At 49.8% G+C, this 15,446-nt stretch overlaps 1 protein-coding gene across 3 annotated transcripts; it reads left to right on the forward strand.

Moving 5' to 3' along the window:
* Positions 1 to 3,813: 3,813 nt before the first annotated feature.
* MKS1 (MKS transition zone complex subunit 1) lies at positions 3,814 to 15,077 on the forward strand (the record flags this gene model as incomplete). 3 transcript variants are annotated; one of them, XM_084751636.1, is made up of 18 exons in its annotated part: positions 3,814 to 3,926; positions 4,320 to 4,429; positions 5,784 to 5,854; positions 6,281 to 6,436; positions 7,538 to 7,635; positions 7,826 to 7,954; positions 8,175 to 8,279; positions 9,414 to 9,531; positions 10,142 to 10,198; positions 11,113 to 11,155; positions 11,397 to 11,462; positions 12,067 to 12,137; positions 12,445 to 12,514; positions 12,612 to 12,719; positions 13,309 to 13,442; positions 13,856 to 13,938; positions 14,021 to 14,118; positions 14,200 to 15,077. In XM_084751636.1, exons 1-18 carry the CDS (start codon positions 3,847 to 3,849, stop codon positions 14,286 to 14,288), a joined length of 1,686 nt encoding a protein of 561 aa, XP_084607762.1. In that variant the 5' UTR covers positions 3,814 to 3,846. The 3 variants fall into 3 exon arrangements, with proteins under 3 accessions (XP_084607762.1, XP_084607763.1, XP_084607764.1); XM_084751637.1 differs by lacking the exon at positions 13,856 to 13,938; XM_084751638.1 differs by lacking the exons at positions 13,309 to 13,442; positions 13,856 to 13,938; positions 14,200 to 15,077.
* Between the last annotated feature and the right edge of the window lie 369 nt (positions 15,078 to 15,446).

A 15,446-nucleotide genomic window follows, 5' to 3' on the forward strand; every position in this document is an offset into this window, starting at 1 on the left:
ACAAATCTGTAACCACAGGACTTGGGAAGTGGAGGCAGAAGGCCATCTTGGCTGTACGGCCATCTCAAACAGAATCCCCCAAAACAATAAAGTTTTCAAAAAGAAGTTCTAGTCTTGGCTTCCACAAAAACAAAACAGCAACAAAACCACGTCAGAAGGTAAGAGCCATGCGTCGCTGAATCACTTCATAAAGCGCACCTGATGCGTGCCCAAGGAAAAGGCTTTACTCTATTGATTAGGGAATTATGACAAGAAAAAAGTTTACCCATATTCAGTACAGGTAACACCTGGTTCTTTTCTGAACATTTTTTCAATCTGTAGTTGGTTAGATCCATGCATGGAAAACCCACAGACACAAAGGGCTGGTGGCATAGACTGTAGTGTGTGTCTTCCTGACACATAAATAACACTTTAAAAGTTAATGACCAGAATACAGAAAATCCAGGCCATTCTTAATATCAGAGTATAAATTCTTCCCAGAGTCTGCTAAAAACTATGAGCATTTTTTTGGAAAATGTCCCAATCAAAACCCTAGAGAAGAGCCTTTGGCTCCTATTCCAGGACCTCAGATTTAAAAGCTGGATTTAGCCAGGCAGTGGTGGCGCACACCTTTACTCCCAGCACTCACGAGGCAGAGGCAGGCTGATCTCTTGAGTCTATAGAGGAAGTTCCAGGGCAGCCAGGGGTACACAGAGAAACCCGGTCTCGAAAAATCAAAAACTAAATAGGTAAATAAGTAAATAAAAAGCTAGATTTACAGGAATAAGTAGGTAAGGAGAAAAATTTTAAAACATAGTTTATAGGCTGGAGAGATGGCTCAGAGATTAAGAGCACTGTCTGCTCTTCTAGAGGTTCTAAGTTCAATTCCCAGCAACCACATGGTGGCTCACAACATCTATAATGTAATCTAATGCCCTCTTCTGGCTTGCATGTGTACCTGCAAGCAGAGCCCTGTATACATAATATTAAATAAATCTTTTTTTAAAAAACATAGTTTATTTGTACAAAAATAATGTCAATTATGCTTACTTATATAAACAGCCTACTCCTCCACATCATGTGTATAATAACAATTTTGCATACAGTTCTCTGTCAAATTGATTTTGGTGTAAGTTTGATGTGGTTATAAAAAACTAAATTATGGCTGTAGGCTCCACCATTATTTATAGCTCCTGTAACACAGTAGTTGTCTATGAAAAGAAAGTTCTTAGATGCTATCTTTCTCTTCAAGATCTGATAATTTATTACTCTTGACGATTGTAATTTTGACTGGACTTAGAAGCAGAAGCTCTCAGGAAGGACAGCCCCGTGAGGAGTCTTTTGGCAGTTTATTCTTGGTGGGGTTTTTTTTTGTTGTTTTGTTTTGTTCTTTGGCTTTTGTTTGTTCTTGTCTTTTTTTTTTTCTTTGACTTCTTTCATTCTCTTGGCAAAAGATTTAGCATATCTTACAGCCTCCTCCTGGCTATTCTCAGCATGTAGCTTCTGCATTTGTGTGGCAGGCCACATGGGATAACAGGACACTGACTCGTGGCTGCTTTGGGCCTGGGCTTCTTACCTTCTTTGTTTAAGCGCTTTCTGACAACATACTGATGGGCATCATCTTCCTTAGAGGGATTGAAAAGTTTTCAGATCTTCTAAGCTGATTGGAGAGCCAAGCACAGAGGCGCAGTAGTATCTATCAGTCCAGGAACAGCCTTTCACCCCAATAACCAAGTTGAGAGCACTCAAATGGGCACCCACAACGCATCTGTGAATAGACTTGTGTGTCCTCTCTCCAGCTCTCCTTGGTCTGTAACAAGACTGCCCCCTCCTCAACAGCAGGGACACTCTGCACGAGTCCAGACACCTTGCTTTGTGGGAATGCCCTGTTTATCATTCCCTCTGATGGGGACCACACAGCCCTTCCAGTCTGCACCCGGAGCATCGGCAGTTACTTCCATAGCTGGGTGCTTCTCATACAACAGGTGACCCTTGCGTTCATCATCCATTTCTGAGTGTTTCTCACAGCTAGTGGCTTTAAAGGAGATATTCAGTTTCATCTTGACACGGCCACTGGCCTAGGAGGATCCATGATAAAAGCTTACTTCTATCCTTGTTTATTGGTGATGGCCATGGTGCCCCAAAGTGTGGAGGTCAAAGGACAATTTTGTGAAGTCAGTTTTCTTGTTCTGAGCATCAATCTCAGATCATCAATGGTGTAGTGGCAAAGGCCTTCACCCAGCCAGCCACTTTCTGCGCCCTTAGTTGGCTGTTTTCTTAGTGTTTTTTTTTCTTTTGTTTTGTTTGAAACAAGGCCTTACACTTGAAATCCTTCCGTCTATGCCTCTAGCGCTGGGAAAATCCAAACATAAACCACCACTCCCAGCTGTCCTCATCCCTACAAGGAAAAGTCAGAGTGGCTTATCTTTTTTTAACGAGTCCATCTCTGTGGTTTCGTCTTAATTGGAAATTGTGTGTTCTTAAGGGGGCCGGTGGAAAGGGCAGACCAGGTTGGGACCTGGCTTCTCACCACTTTCTCACTCATGAATAAGCCCCTCACTTAACTCCTGGCCCTCGAGCTAGCTTCATCTTTGAAATGAGAATAAAGCACCTCTTGGAGGTGATTTTGTGTGTGTGTGTGTGTGTGTGTGTGTGTGTGTGTGTGTGTGTGTGTGTGAAGGTTACAGTCAACACAAAGTGAGACACAAACAAAAACAACAATGAGTTCCTTAATAAGGAGGTCCCGCTTGGGGTTAGCTCTCGGTGCGCACAGTGAGCAGCTGAGGCGGCCAGGACTTCTGTCCCCTATAACCAAACAGCTGGGAAACTCCTTGGTCCAGGCAACAATTGCTTATTCGGCTGAAGGATTAGCAGCTGTCAAGGAACTAAGGTTGATGCTGCCAAACTGCAGGAATTAAATTTATATCATCTTTCCTTAGCTAACTCCAGTGATCCATGACTTCTGAATGTCACTTGGGTGGTTTTTCAGGGGCTGGCGCGGAATCTTAATCTGGCCAATAATCCAGAACCAACATGTCCACAGGAAGAGCCAGTTCATAAAAACACCCGTTCCCTCCTTGCTGCTGGCTTCCTTGTTTTTACTGCTGGCTTCCTTGTTGTTTCTTTTCCCGGCTCAGTGCATACCAACAAAACAACTTCTATATCTGCCCCCCACGGATTATTGTTTTGTTTTTTGTTTTTCTTCCAACAACATGCTTTCTTGTCTTTTTTTGAGTATGTCCGTTCAGGCACACCCACCAACTGTTTAGGCCAGAGTTTTCTTTCTTAAAAAAAAAAAAAAAAGAAAAAGATTTCTATGTGTATGGGTGTTTTACCTGAACATAACGTCTGTGCACCACATGTGTGCTGGAAGAAGAAAGCATGGCGCCTGACCCTCTGGAACTGGAGTTACAGTCAGGTGTGAGTGGCCTTGTGGGCGCTGGGAACGGAAACCAGTTCTTCTGAAACACTAAGCCGTTTCTCAAGCCCCGTAGGCCAGTTTTCAAATGCTCAGTGGAGGGTCGCGTTTGATTAGAAAGCAGGGACTCAGGCCACCTGGTTCTGGCCGCCCTCATCATTTTCGCACCTAAATAAAATAGCTGATGGTGGTTTCCTCATTTGTGTAGTGCATCAACTCCAGCCTTGGGTGTGGGTGAGGTCTATTCACATAGGACGAGCCAGGCTGTAGACCTCAAGTGATACCACCGTATAGTGCCTGAGGGTCTCCCTGCCAGGCTAGGGGCTGGCTCCGCGGGCATGGAGAGCTGCGTGCGCAGCGCCTCCGTTGCCGACCAAGCCAGCGTCTCCGTTGCCAGGGGAACGGGGCACCCGCGCTTTCCGGCGCAGTCGTGGCGCGAAGCAGCTGTCATGGCGGAAGCGATCTGGAGCACAGACACCGGCGAAGCCGTGTATCGCTCCCGGGACCCCGTGCGCAACCTGCGCCTCCGGTAGTCACACCACCCCAGCTCTGGGGCCCCCTAACTTTATGCTCCAGGGCCCCCTAACTTTATTCCACCCTTTGATTTTGGGTGCTCGGAGGCCCCCACTTCCGCTTACAATCCAAACTACTTCCTCTGCCATCTCCGCTCACCTCGCTATCAGGATCTTCTCCCACTGAAAGCTACCCAAGCACACCTTCCAGACTCACCCCTGCTTCCAGGCACACCCCTCAGGCTCTTGTGCCCCCAACATGCTCTCTCACTACCCACCTCCTCCCCGTGTTGTGCTTGCAGCCTCCTTGACGTCTCCGCCTCTGTGATTTCTTTCCCCATCCTTGCTGTGTTTATCTCCTTGTTGTGTGTCTTTGACACGCTTATTTGGGGCTTCTCTTTTCTTGACAGAGTTCATCTGCAAAGAATCACATCAAGCAACTTCCTTCATTACCAGCCTGCTGCCCAGATGGGGAAGGACCTCATAGACTTGGCCACTTTTAGGCCCCCTCAAGCGGCTAGTGGGTGTTTGTGGTGATGACCCATCCCCCTAGAGAGCTGAGGAAAGGGTCCGGGGCCGTAGAGGTACAGAGGAGAAACAGAAGGCTCAGATGGGTTGAGCTTGTTGCCCAGTGTCACACAGACGGGGAATGTGGGAGCATTTGAACCTGAGCAATCTTTTTTTTTTTTTTTTAAATTTTCAATTTTCATTTACTTTTGTGTGTGTGCATGCCCATGCCACAGTGCAAGAGTGAGGCTCAGAGGACAAACTTGGGGAGTCAGTTCAGTTACCGCTTTTCACCCCATAATCCTTTGGGCTTGAGACACCTTGGCTCACCCCATTTGTGACCTTATGGGGGGGGGGGGAGGCTTCTCAGAGAAATATGTTCCAAACTCCAAATTTATGTGTAAATACACTTAAAACATTTTAAAAACAGGAGTTTGCCTAAAAATGTGATTTTCCTCGCCATCTAAGCCAAAAGAAAAGACAGGGTACTTATGTTGGGCCAATAATTTTTCATGCTTTTGTTATTTCTCTTTCTATTCAGAAATAGTCTTAGGCAAAAAGGGTGGCCTGGTGGATCACTAAGTATGTGTCTGGAGAAAGACAAACGGCTGTTTTTGTTTGTTTGTTCGAGACAGACAGGGTTTCTCTCTGGGTAGCCGTGGCTGTCCTGGAATCCATTTGTAGACCAGGCTGGCCTTGAACTCACAGTGATCCACCTGCCTCCGCCTCCCGAGTGCTGGGGTTACAGGCGTGCCCCACTGGGCCAGGTTAAATATAGTTCTTAAGAAAAAAAAAACATTTCTTTGCCTTCTCTGTTCTTCTGAGTTAGTGTTTATGGGTGATTCTGTCCGTGGTTTCGGGGATGTGAAAGAAAAGCACCAGGGTCCTTAGCTAGCAGAAGCAGACAGCGTTGAGGAAGGGCTGGCCTTCCAGCCTCTAACCAAATTTCAGTTCCTAATACTGGATTTGATAAATTATTTCCTGAAAGGCCACACTACCTTTTATTCAAATTAGAGTAATGATTAAGATGCCTCAGGCCCTAATCTTGCTACTAGAATTAGCCAAAGTATGTCGCCACCTCCAGTCTTTGTCAAGGCTGAGTACCTAGGGAGTCACTGAACTCCCGTGGGGTTGGCGGTCAATGTGCATAGGGCCTGGTGGTGTACACACGTGACATCAGCGTTTTTCTGGCCGAGGCAGGAGAATCTGGAATTTGAGGCCAGGCTGAGTTGCCGAGTGAGACGCCTTCCCAAACAACAATAACGAAACTTTAAAAACCAAAACGAGACTAGAATAGGAACGCAGGTTAAAGTCAACCAGAGAGGAAAATGTGTCGCCGCTTCTGACTCAGTCTGTTGTGTTCGGAGGTGGACACCGCCCTGATGAAGAGGAGGAGGAAGAGGTGGTGATTGGGTGGCAGGAGAAGCTCTTTAGCCAGGTGAGCCAGCATTACTTGGCCTCCGCCTACCATCGCCTACCCGACTCCCACCCAAGCTGGTGGCTTACACTGTCAAGCCGGCTTCCAGAAAAGCCTGCGGTTTCTACTTTCCCCTGCTGTATTTGTAATACAGCGGCTGCCACTCCTCAGTTTAGCGTTCTGGGTGAGGCAACTCCCCGTCTCTGGGCTCTGGGCTCGGTGGCACCTCTAGCAGCATCAGCTTGGATGGGTCTAAACGCTGACATTTTCCGATATTCCCCCGCCGCCGCCCTGCCCCGCCCCGCCCCCCTTCGTTGTTGAAACGAAGTGGTGGTTGGTTATGAAAACACATCAGCTAGCTCTGGAAGAGATGCGATTCAACAGCTATAGGAACCAAAGGTTGCAGGTCGCTCCAGCTGGTCTCTTTCTTTGTTGTGGTGACCTCAGTTCGAAGTCGACCTGTACCAAAACGAGTCCGCCTGTCAGAGTCCATTGGATCAGCAGTACCGCCAAGAGATACTGAAGCTGGAGAGTTCCGGAGGCAGGAAAAACCGGCGCATCTTTACCTACACCGACTCGGATAGATACACAGACTTGGAAGAGGTATTGCGGCGTCCCCGTCCACCCCCCACCCCCCACCCCCAACCCCACACCGTCGCTTTCTTCCTCGTCTCCTCTGGCTTTCTAACCTCACTGGCACTATAAGGGAAGTCAGAAGTCCCGGAAAGGGAGACAGACGGGTGGTTCTAGACGCTTCTGTGAACTACTGACACAGCCGGGCTGCAGCGGGCAGAGTCTGCGGGTGGAGCGGCTGTTACACACTTCTGCTTGCTGGAGGGCCTGTGGGACCTGGGTGTATGGACTGCCTAGATAGGTCAGCAGACTCTAGAATAATCTATTTAAACTCTAGTCACCGGGAGTTTATAGGCGAGAAGAGGAATTTGTTTAGGCCAGTGGGGATGCCTGTGTCCTTTCCTGCACCGGTGTTGTGCCCTTGTGGCCTTGTTTTACATTCTCTTCCATCGTTATATATGCCTTTGCAGGAAGACAATAAATCCCAAAAATGACACACACACAGAAAAGGTAGAACCATATTTTCTGATTGTTGTATGACCATGCCCCTTTGGAGCGCAGCAGGTCTCTTGAAAGATTGGACTGTTTTTCTTCAGGAGAGCTGTGAGCTGGCAGCATATAAATTTTAGACTATTTTGGAAAAACAACTAAAAATACAGTTGGCACTAATTTACCCAAGCAAGAACTTCCTCAAAACAAACAAACAAACAAAAAAACAAACCTGGTATCCTACTTGGCATCCTTGACCACCTAGCATCCATATTTACCTGGCAAACTTAAACACAAATTTTGGTTGGCCATGTGCTCAGCGAACGCAGGCTGATGTTACTATTAGCACAAACAACTCATTTCTAGACTCCTGAGGAAAAACAAGATATGGTAGGCGGTTCCCTCGGACTGCGCCATCGCTCCATTTCCCCCAGCACGGGTAACTGTGAGGTTCTACCTGTTGGGTGTGGGAAGGAAGGAAGGAAGGAAGGAAGGAAGGAAGGAAGGCAGGCAGGCAGGCTTCCGTCAGGTGTTCACACTCCCCCCACCCCACCCCCTCCCCCCACTCCCCCACCCCACCCCCCACCCCCCTGTGTAGCCCTGACCACACAGCATTCACAGTCTGCCGCTCTCTTTCCCCAGTACTGTCAGAAAATAACCACTGCAGCCAGCGAGGCGCCTTCCTTTTTGGTTGAGCGGATGGCGAACGTCAGGCGGCGCCGGCAGGACAGGCGAGGGATGTGAGTGTGTGTGTGTGTGTGTGTGTGTGTGTGTGTGTGTGTGTGTGTATGTGTGTGTGTGGTCTCTGGTGCTAACTAATGTTCCTGGAATTCCTACTAACACTTCCCATCCAGTTAGAAACTCAGTGGGGAGGAGGGTTCCCTCATGGTCTCTTTCAGGGAAGTGACCCTTCCCTGTGCTCGCTCCCAGGGAGGGCAACAAACTCAAGTCTCGCATCATCACATGGGAACCCTCAGAAGATTTCATCAGGAACAACCATGCTATTAACACACCTCTTCAGACGATGTACATCATGGCAGACCTGGGGCCCTATGGAAAGTGAGTGACACCTCACCCAGGGCCAGCTCTGGTCCTCCTGTCTGTCACTCAGCAGCACTTTTCTGTGTTGGATGGAGGGTCTTTTTCCCTTTACTCAGAAAAAAAAGTGTGTTCCATGCATGTTCTCACTGTGCCCTCTGTCCCGTCCCTGAAGGGGCTGACAACCTCTGTCTGTTTCCCTGGTGACCCCGCCCCTTGATATTGACTTCCTGGTTCCTAGGCTTGGCTATAAGATGCACGAACACGTCCTCTGCGTCGTGAAGGTAGACAGCAACGGCGTGATCACAGTAAAGCCTGACCTCACGGGCATCAAGGGACCCTACAGGTGGGAATGGGGGAAAAGGGTGGCAGGGGCCTCCCCTGCTTGCCCCTAGTTGGGCAGATTCCCAGAAAGCCCTGGATTTCCTCATAAGCGTTTAAATCCCAGGCACTGGTTCATATTCGGTTCTGAGTCATAGGCCTTGAAGGAAACAGCCAGAAAACGTGCAACAGGAGGAATCACCTGGCTGTGTGGCTAAGTGAGAAGGAACCGCATTACAGAGAACAGGAACTGGCTAGAGCAGGGGAGGTGGACTCAGCCAGGCCAGAGCCAACCTTCCTCATCTTCGTCTGAGAGGACAGCACTGAGTTAGCAACCAAACACCTCAGCCTTTCCCCTTTTTCAGGCAGAAGAACTGGGGGGGCTGTAGAGTTTCCTTGCCTTGGAGGTAGAAATGGCCCCAGATCCTTTGGGTGTAGTCTGGTGCCCTGTTGGTCTGATGTATTTTGACGCTAATTACTGCTTGCTGTCTCTGTGACCCACCTTGCCTAAGGGCCTAACCTGTTTGACCAATAAAAATGCTATCACACCTGGGCAGGGCAAGTGAGATAGGCCTAGCTAAGGTTCCCAGGCTGGGGGGGAGAGAATCTTGGGAAGAAGAGAATCCTGAGGAGAAGAGAGGAGAAGAAGGCCACCATGGGTTAGGAAAAGGAAAAGCATGTGGCTGGCGTGGATGGAGGATTTGGCCCAGATGAAAAACATTAACAAGTATATGAGATTATGGATGGGAGGTAACTTGATAGAAATAATTAGAAGCAGATGGCATGGGATTGGGGTAGGAATCCCATACTTGCCCCACTATGGGAAGTAGTGTAGAGGATTAATATCTGCCCTGCCCCAGGTTAACTAAGGCTATTTTAAAAATGTAGCAGGTGTCTGTGTCTTGACTGATTGCTAGCGGGTTAGAAAGTACTGCTGTAATTGTAATATAGGCCTAATGAAAACGAACAATATTAGGTTATACTGGTAATTTAACAGCAGCAGCGCCCTTTCCGCTTTGCCACTGTTTCCCTTTATTGATGATCTTTGTGAGCATCTCCTGCTGTGTCACCAGCATTGCCGACTCCCTGAGCTGGGTCTGGAGGGTGGCCACGCCTCCTAGCCACAGAGCCGATCCCTTTTGTGGCTTTGACCTCACAGAATCGAGACTGAGGGAGAGAAGCAGGAACACACTTCTGCATGGAAGTACACAATCCACAACGTGTCCTCCCTCGCACAGCCAGAAGAGGAAGAGCGGGAACAGCGCGTGTTCAAGGATGTAAGCATCAATGTGTTCCACATCCCGGGGCGGGGGGGGGGTGGGGGGGTGGGGGGGGAGCCCCTGTGCCAGGAGCTGAGAAAGAGGTAGCCCACCGCCACCCAGAAAACCCAGCTGTTAGCAGGCAGCTTTGATCATAGAGAGCACAGTGACAGTGGACACTTGGCTGAGTAGTGATTGTGTTCTGTACCAGGCACGTGACAGGCATTTCACTCAGCCCTTACAACCCTCAGAGATGAGCATCAGTGCCATTTTATCAACAAGAACCGTTCGCTAAGGACCCAAGCAATTGAGCTTGTAAACTTGAGAGCCAGCCTCATTCCCAGACCGGCCAACTTCACAGCCTCTGTGTATTGCTTTATTTTATTTATTCACAGGGATATGTGTGTGTGTTGAGTCTGTCTCACTCTAGCTCAGACGAGCCAGGAACTCCCTATGTAGCCCAGGCTGGCCTTGAGCTGACAGCAATCTGCTTGTCTTAGCAATCAGTGCTGGGATCACAGGCACAAACCACCATGCAGCTTCTGCTCAGATTTTTTCCCCCATTCAGAACCAACCCCTGGTCTGGCTTGCACTGCATTTGGAGGACTGGTTTTCTTTGTTTCCTCAGCTTTATGGCCGCCACAAGGAGTACCTCAGCAGCCTCGTGGGCACAGACTTTGAGATGGTGGGTAGCTCAGCTTCCTGCAGTGCTGGGAGCGGGTAGGCAGGGCGTCTGACTGTAGATGATCTGTCTGCCTCTCTTCAACGCCTCCAGGACGCACTCTACAGTGTAGGAAGGAAGTCAGAGAAGTGTTTCATGACCTTGCATGTTGATGCATCGAATGGGGTGAAAGGGCACACACGCTTTGTGAGCCTCTCTCTCGGGACAGGCTGGGTGGGGGGGTGGTAATTGGGTATCGGGCAGTGGGAATTATGTCAGACATTTTGACTTCTGCTCTCTGGGTTTAGGTGGGTTTTGGGGGGTTTATCAATAGGAATGCACTCATGTATCAATTTACAGTTAATTTAAAACACAATCTAAAGATCAGAAATATCTTCCTCATCCTTCATGTAGCTGTTGCTCCAAAGCACCTTAGACAGGGAAGGAGACGCCATTCCCGCTGATAGGATGCTCTGGGTCTTAGAAAATGAAAGCAAAATGTCACTCCAGGGTCTTTTCTGTGTTTTCACCACCGCCAGGGATTGAGTTTCTAACCCTGCAAACAAGGCATAGACCTGCTCACTGGCTTCTCTCTGTCTCTAGAACACTAGCTTGTACTGTTTTTATGCTACATAGGCAACAGATTCTCATGCAAACAAGTCAAGTCAGATAGCACAAATAACTAAAACAGAAAACTCGGCTGCCTGAGGAGTTCTAGTGTTCGCTGCACTCCCTGCCGCCTGAATGGTGCCCTGTTGCCCTCTGAGTCTTAGAAACAGGAAAAGACCCTGGAGAGAAATGTCAGGGAGAGAGAGCAGGCGGTAGTGTGGCCAGGGTTGTCCGTCCAGCGTAAGATCCTCTGCAGATTTGGGGACACGCCTGGGGTAGCAACGTTGGTTCCCTCTTACTGACACCGTGCCCCTTTCTCTCGGCCTTAGACCGTCCCAGGTGCCCTGCGGCTCTTTGTAAACGGAGAGGTGGGTAAGTGTAATGTGGAGCCGGGCGAGGGTCTGACGGGGATGTGAGTCCGCTATGCACCTTGGCTCAGTTTGGGCTGAACACGGTCTTTGGGAAACTGGGTGGTGAGTCTTTTCTGGAAACAGAGGCCCCTGGGCCCTCAGAAGGCTTATGCTGTAGAGCACTGTGGGCCTTTCAAGTTTAGGCTGAGGGGTTAGGGCAATGAGAGAACACGCTAAACTTAGATCCTGCTTCCACCCTTAAGTTTCAGCCCAAGGCTATGAGTATGACAACCTCTACGTCCATTTCTTTGTGGAACTGCCGGCTACGAGTAAGTAATTCTCGTGCATTTCTTCTTTTATATCTACTCTGACAGTTCTAGAGGCATTCCGTCCACTCCCACTAGAACTGTGCAAGGTCATAGGTCACCTCCACGCTGTCAGGTCTAACGGTGGGTCCTTCCTCCCACCACACTGGCCTCTCTGAAGCGCCTGACTCAGCTCACCTCTCTTCACGAAGCGTATCTCTTGACCCCTGGTGCCACAGTCCCTCCTCACTGCGGGCTCTCCGGGCCCTTTGGCGACTTCTTCCCTGTTTCTCTTCTGTTGGTCTTAAACTGAGTGCATCTGAAAGCCAAGCCTGGCCCGTGTTACTCTCTACCTTTAGTCTTCCCAGGCAGTCGCATCCACCCAGTAGCTTACGTCCCACCTGCGCCTGTGGTCCTGCCCACAGGCGCACTAGAATGTTAGCTCCAGGAGAGACAGCCGGGTCGCTGACATACCCTCAGAACACATCAGCACACAGCAGACCCAGCCAATGGTGAACGAGTGAGTGAACGAACGAACGAACGAATGTATAAGAGCACTTTGTCCTTTTCTCGGTGACTTCCTGGCCTCTCTGCTCGGCTTACTGTGTCTGGTCTTTGGCTTTTTCAGACTGGTCAAGCCCGTCATTCCAGCAGCTCTCGGGAGTAACCCAGACCTGTGCCACCAAGTCCCTGGGGATGGTATGGAGGATGGGATTGACAACTCTGGTGACATTTGAAGCTTCTTGAGGCCACCCCCCCCCCCCGTGTGCTCTGTGTGTCGGGTGGTCATAGTCGGGGCTGCCTGAGCCAGGGTCGCTCCTATTCTCCTAGAGAAAGACAGCAGCTTACATCCGGCTGTCCCTTTGCCCGTTGGCTTCCTACTGAGCAGACAGTTTTTCTTTCTGCTGTGCGAAGGTGGCCTTGTCACTGGACCCAAAGAGAACCAATTCCAAGTGAGGCTTTGTCCACACTGTGACACCGATCCAAAAATGACACTCCTTTTTAGGACAAGGTGGCCTATTTCTCCTACCTGTTCACATTCGAAGCCTTCTTCCTCCACGAGGATGAATCAGCCGGTGAGTTACTGTGGTCCTCGGCCTTACTAATCCTCAGCCGGCATCTTCTTTTAACAAAGGTCCCTGTGACCAGAATGTCACCTCACTTACTTCTCAGACGCCCTCCCAGAGTGGCCCATGCTCTACTGTAAGGTCCTCTCACTGGACTTCTGGCAGAGGTATCGTGTGGAAGGCTACGGGGCCGTGGTGCTGCCTGCCACCCCAGGTAACCTCTTGTCCCTGCCCTTCCCAGTGTCCCTGGTCCTAGCAACAAGATAGGACTCTTTCAGAAGACCCAATGCTCCCGATGAGAAGTAGTGATGATTAGGAAGTGGGGGGCAGGGGGTGGGGGGTAGGTCTGCCTTGAAAGACAGCTTGCATCTCTGCGGAACTTCTCTCCTCCTATGAGAGACACTGTGACGCTGGGATTGACCTCCTGAAATCCAGCAGCCTGACGGGCTATCATGTGCCACAATCCTCCTGTTAGACCGCAGCCTTGACAGAGAAGCTGCAGTGTCAGTGGGCTCTCGGCCAGGGCAAGGGGGGGGGGCGGCGTATTGAATGAGCTGACATTCCTTTTTAAGTAGAAGGGCAGGCCTGTTGCTGTGTGCCAGGCATGTACCAAACCTCATCTAATTCCCCAGCCCCTCCGTGAGGCAGCGTTGTGCTCACTTCCACATTTTCCTAGGTCAAAAGAGAAGGAGTGCCTTCCAGACAGGCACTGTTACCCATCAAGGCTACCCTTTGCCAGGGGTCGGGTCATCGCTGGGAAGTCAGGGATGGAATCTGGTCCCTTTCCCCTCTTCCTTGCACAGGGTCACACACCCTGACCATCTCCACGTGGAGGCCCATGGAGCTAGGCCTCATGGCGGAGCTAAGGAGGTTCTTCATTGGCGGTTCCCTGGAGCTGGAGGACCCCTCCTACGTGAGGATACCAGGAACCTTCAAGGTGACTTCATCTCTGGGGAGACATCGGTCTGAGTGTTTATGGTCCTGTTTGAGGCCCCTCCCCTCACTGTTCATGGTGCTCAGATTATACAACCCCTTCCTTCCCATGGCTTGCACTGCAAGTCCCACCCACATATTACAGGTACAAGTCTATATGAGGGACGTAGTGTATTAGAGATTTCCTCATCGCTGAAGGCCTCAGTAATTGGATGCAGGGTAGACTTGCAAGAAGCATATGAGCCTGCTTGTTCTCAAATGAGGGGAGCCTGGTGTCACTCCTGTGGTGCTGGGGTCTGAGTGACGAGTGAAGTGTCCTTAACAACCCTACACCTCCCAAGGATAGGAACACAAATGACTGCAATGCCCTTGGTCCAGAGTCTGCACAGACCCATTGTGTCTCTGCTATCTGCCCAGGGGGAGCGCCTGAGCCGCTTTGGATTCCGCACTGAGACGACAGGTAGTGTCACCTTCCGCTTGCACTGTCTACAGCAGTCCAGGTAAGTGACCCTGGGCCGTGCCTTGAGCTCCTTGTCCCCAAGGGCTGGAGAGCAGCCTGGACTATGTTGTGCTTCCCTGCAGGGCTTTCATGGAATCAAACTCCTTCCGGAAACAGATGCGGAGCGTGTTGGACCGTCTGGAAGGGTTCAGCCAGCAGAGTTCCACACACAGTGTGCTAGGTAGGGTCCTGGATTCCCAGGGCCACTTTCTTCCCCACACCATGGTATCTAACTGTGTGGCAATATTTCCCTCCCTTACAGAGGCCTTCCGTCGAGCCCGGCGCCGCATGCAGGAGGCGAGAGAGAGCCTCCCCCAGGACCTCGTGAGCCCCTCAGGGACCCTGGCCTAGCTCTCTGCATCCCTGGCCTGTGGAGCAAGAGGACAAGGAGAAAGATGTTTGCATCCAATGCTTTCTCACTTCATCTGGCTTATTAGAGACCACATTGGTCTTCCAAACTGGATGATCTAGAAATTTCCATCTGGCTCTTCTGCGTAGCCTTCAGCAGGTCTTTCTTGCTTCCATGTAGAAGTAAAGCCAGAGATGCTGGGGCCCTGTGTGACCCCGCCCCTTCGTGTTTTGGCTATCATGGGGATCCTAATAAGGCAGGCTGTGTAGTCTGAAGCTCGTTTGGGGGTGAACTCAACATTAGCCTGTCCTCCACACGGTGTCTTTTTTGGTTTGTCATGGAAGCTCAGTGGCAGAGAGCTGTAGGAAACTCCAAAATGGAGTTTGGCAGCTAGGAGTAGTAGTGCGCGCCTCTAATCCCAGCACTCAGGAGGCAGAGGCAGGAGGATAGCTATGAGTTCAAGACCAGCCTTGTCTACATAGTGAGTTCCAGGACAACCAGAGATACATAAGGAGACCATATCTCCAAAAAACAAAAGCAAAACAACAGCAAAATGGAGTTTGCATCTTCTACGGAGGAAGATACATGAGGAGCCCAGTCTCTTCCGTCTTCTAAGAAAAGGAGGAGTAAGAGGCCTCAACTTCCTGGCTAAGTCTCTGTCCCCCTACAGTTTAGGGCTGGCCAAGTTTAGGACATGGCCTGAGGTAGTTCCCAGCCCTTCCTGCCAGCTGGGTGGGATCTTCTATTGTATTTGTTTGTTTTTCATATAAAAAGTATTTATATTGACTGATCATCTGTAGACTGTCACTGTTTTTTACTCTGGAGCCCAAATGCTGCCTTTCTCTCCTCAGTGTTCCTTAACTAAAATTCCTAAAGAGGGGTTGGACAGATGGTTCAGAGGTTAAGAGCACTGACTGCTCTTCCAGAGATTGCTCTTCCAGGGATCCTGAGTTTAATTCCCAACAACCACATGGTGGCTCACAACCATCTATAATGAGATCTGGTGCCCTCTTCTGGTGGGCAGGTGTACATGCAGGCAGAACACTATAAACATAATAAATAAATAAACCTTAAGAAAAACAAAAAACAGAATAGACACTGTGAGAAGTCCCAGGCTACATTTTAGCACCACCATCCCCATATTTAATATGTGGGCCAAA

Source organism: Acomys minous (assembly GCF_964271855.1).
Source record: "Acomys minous genome assembly, chromosome: 12".
Classification (NCBI taxonomy): domain Eukaryota; kingdom Metazoa; phylum Chordata; class Mammalia; order Rodentia; family Muridae; genus Acomys; species Acomys minous.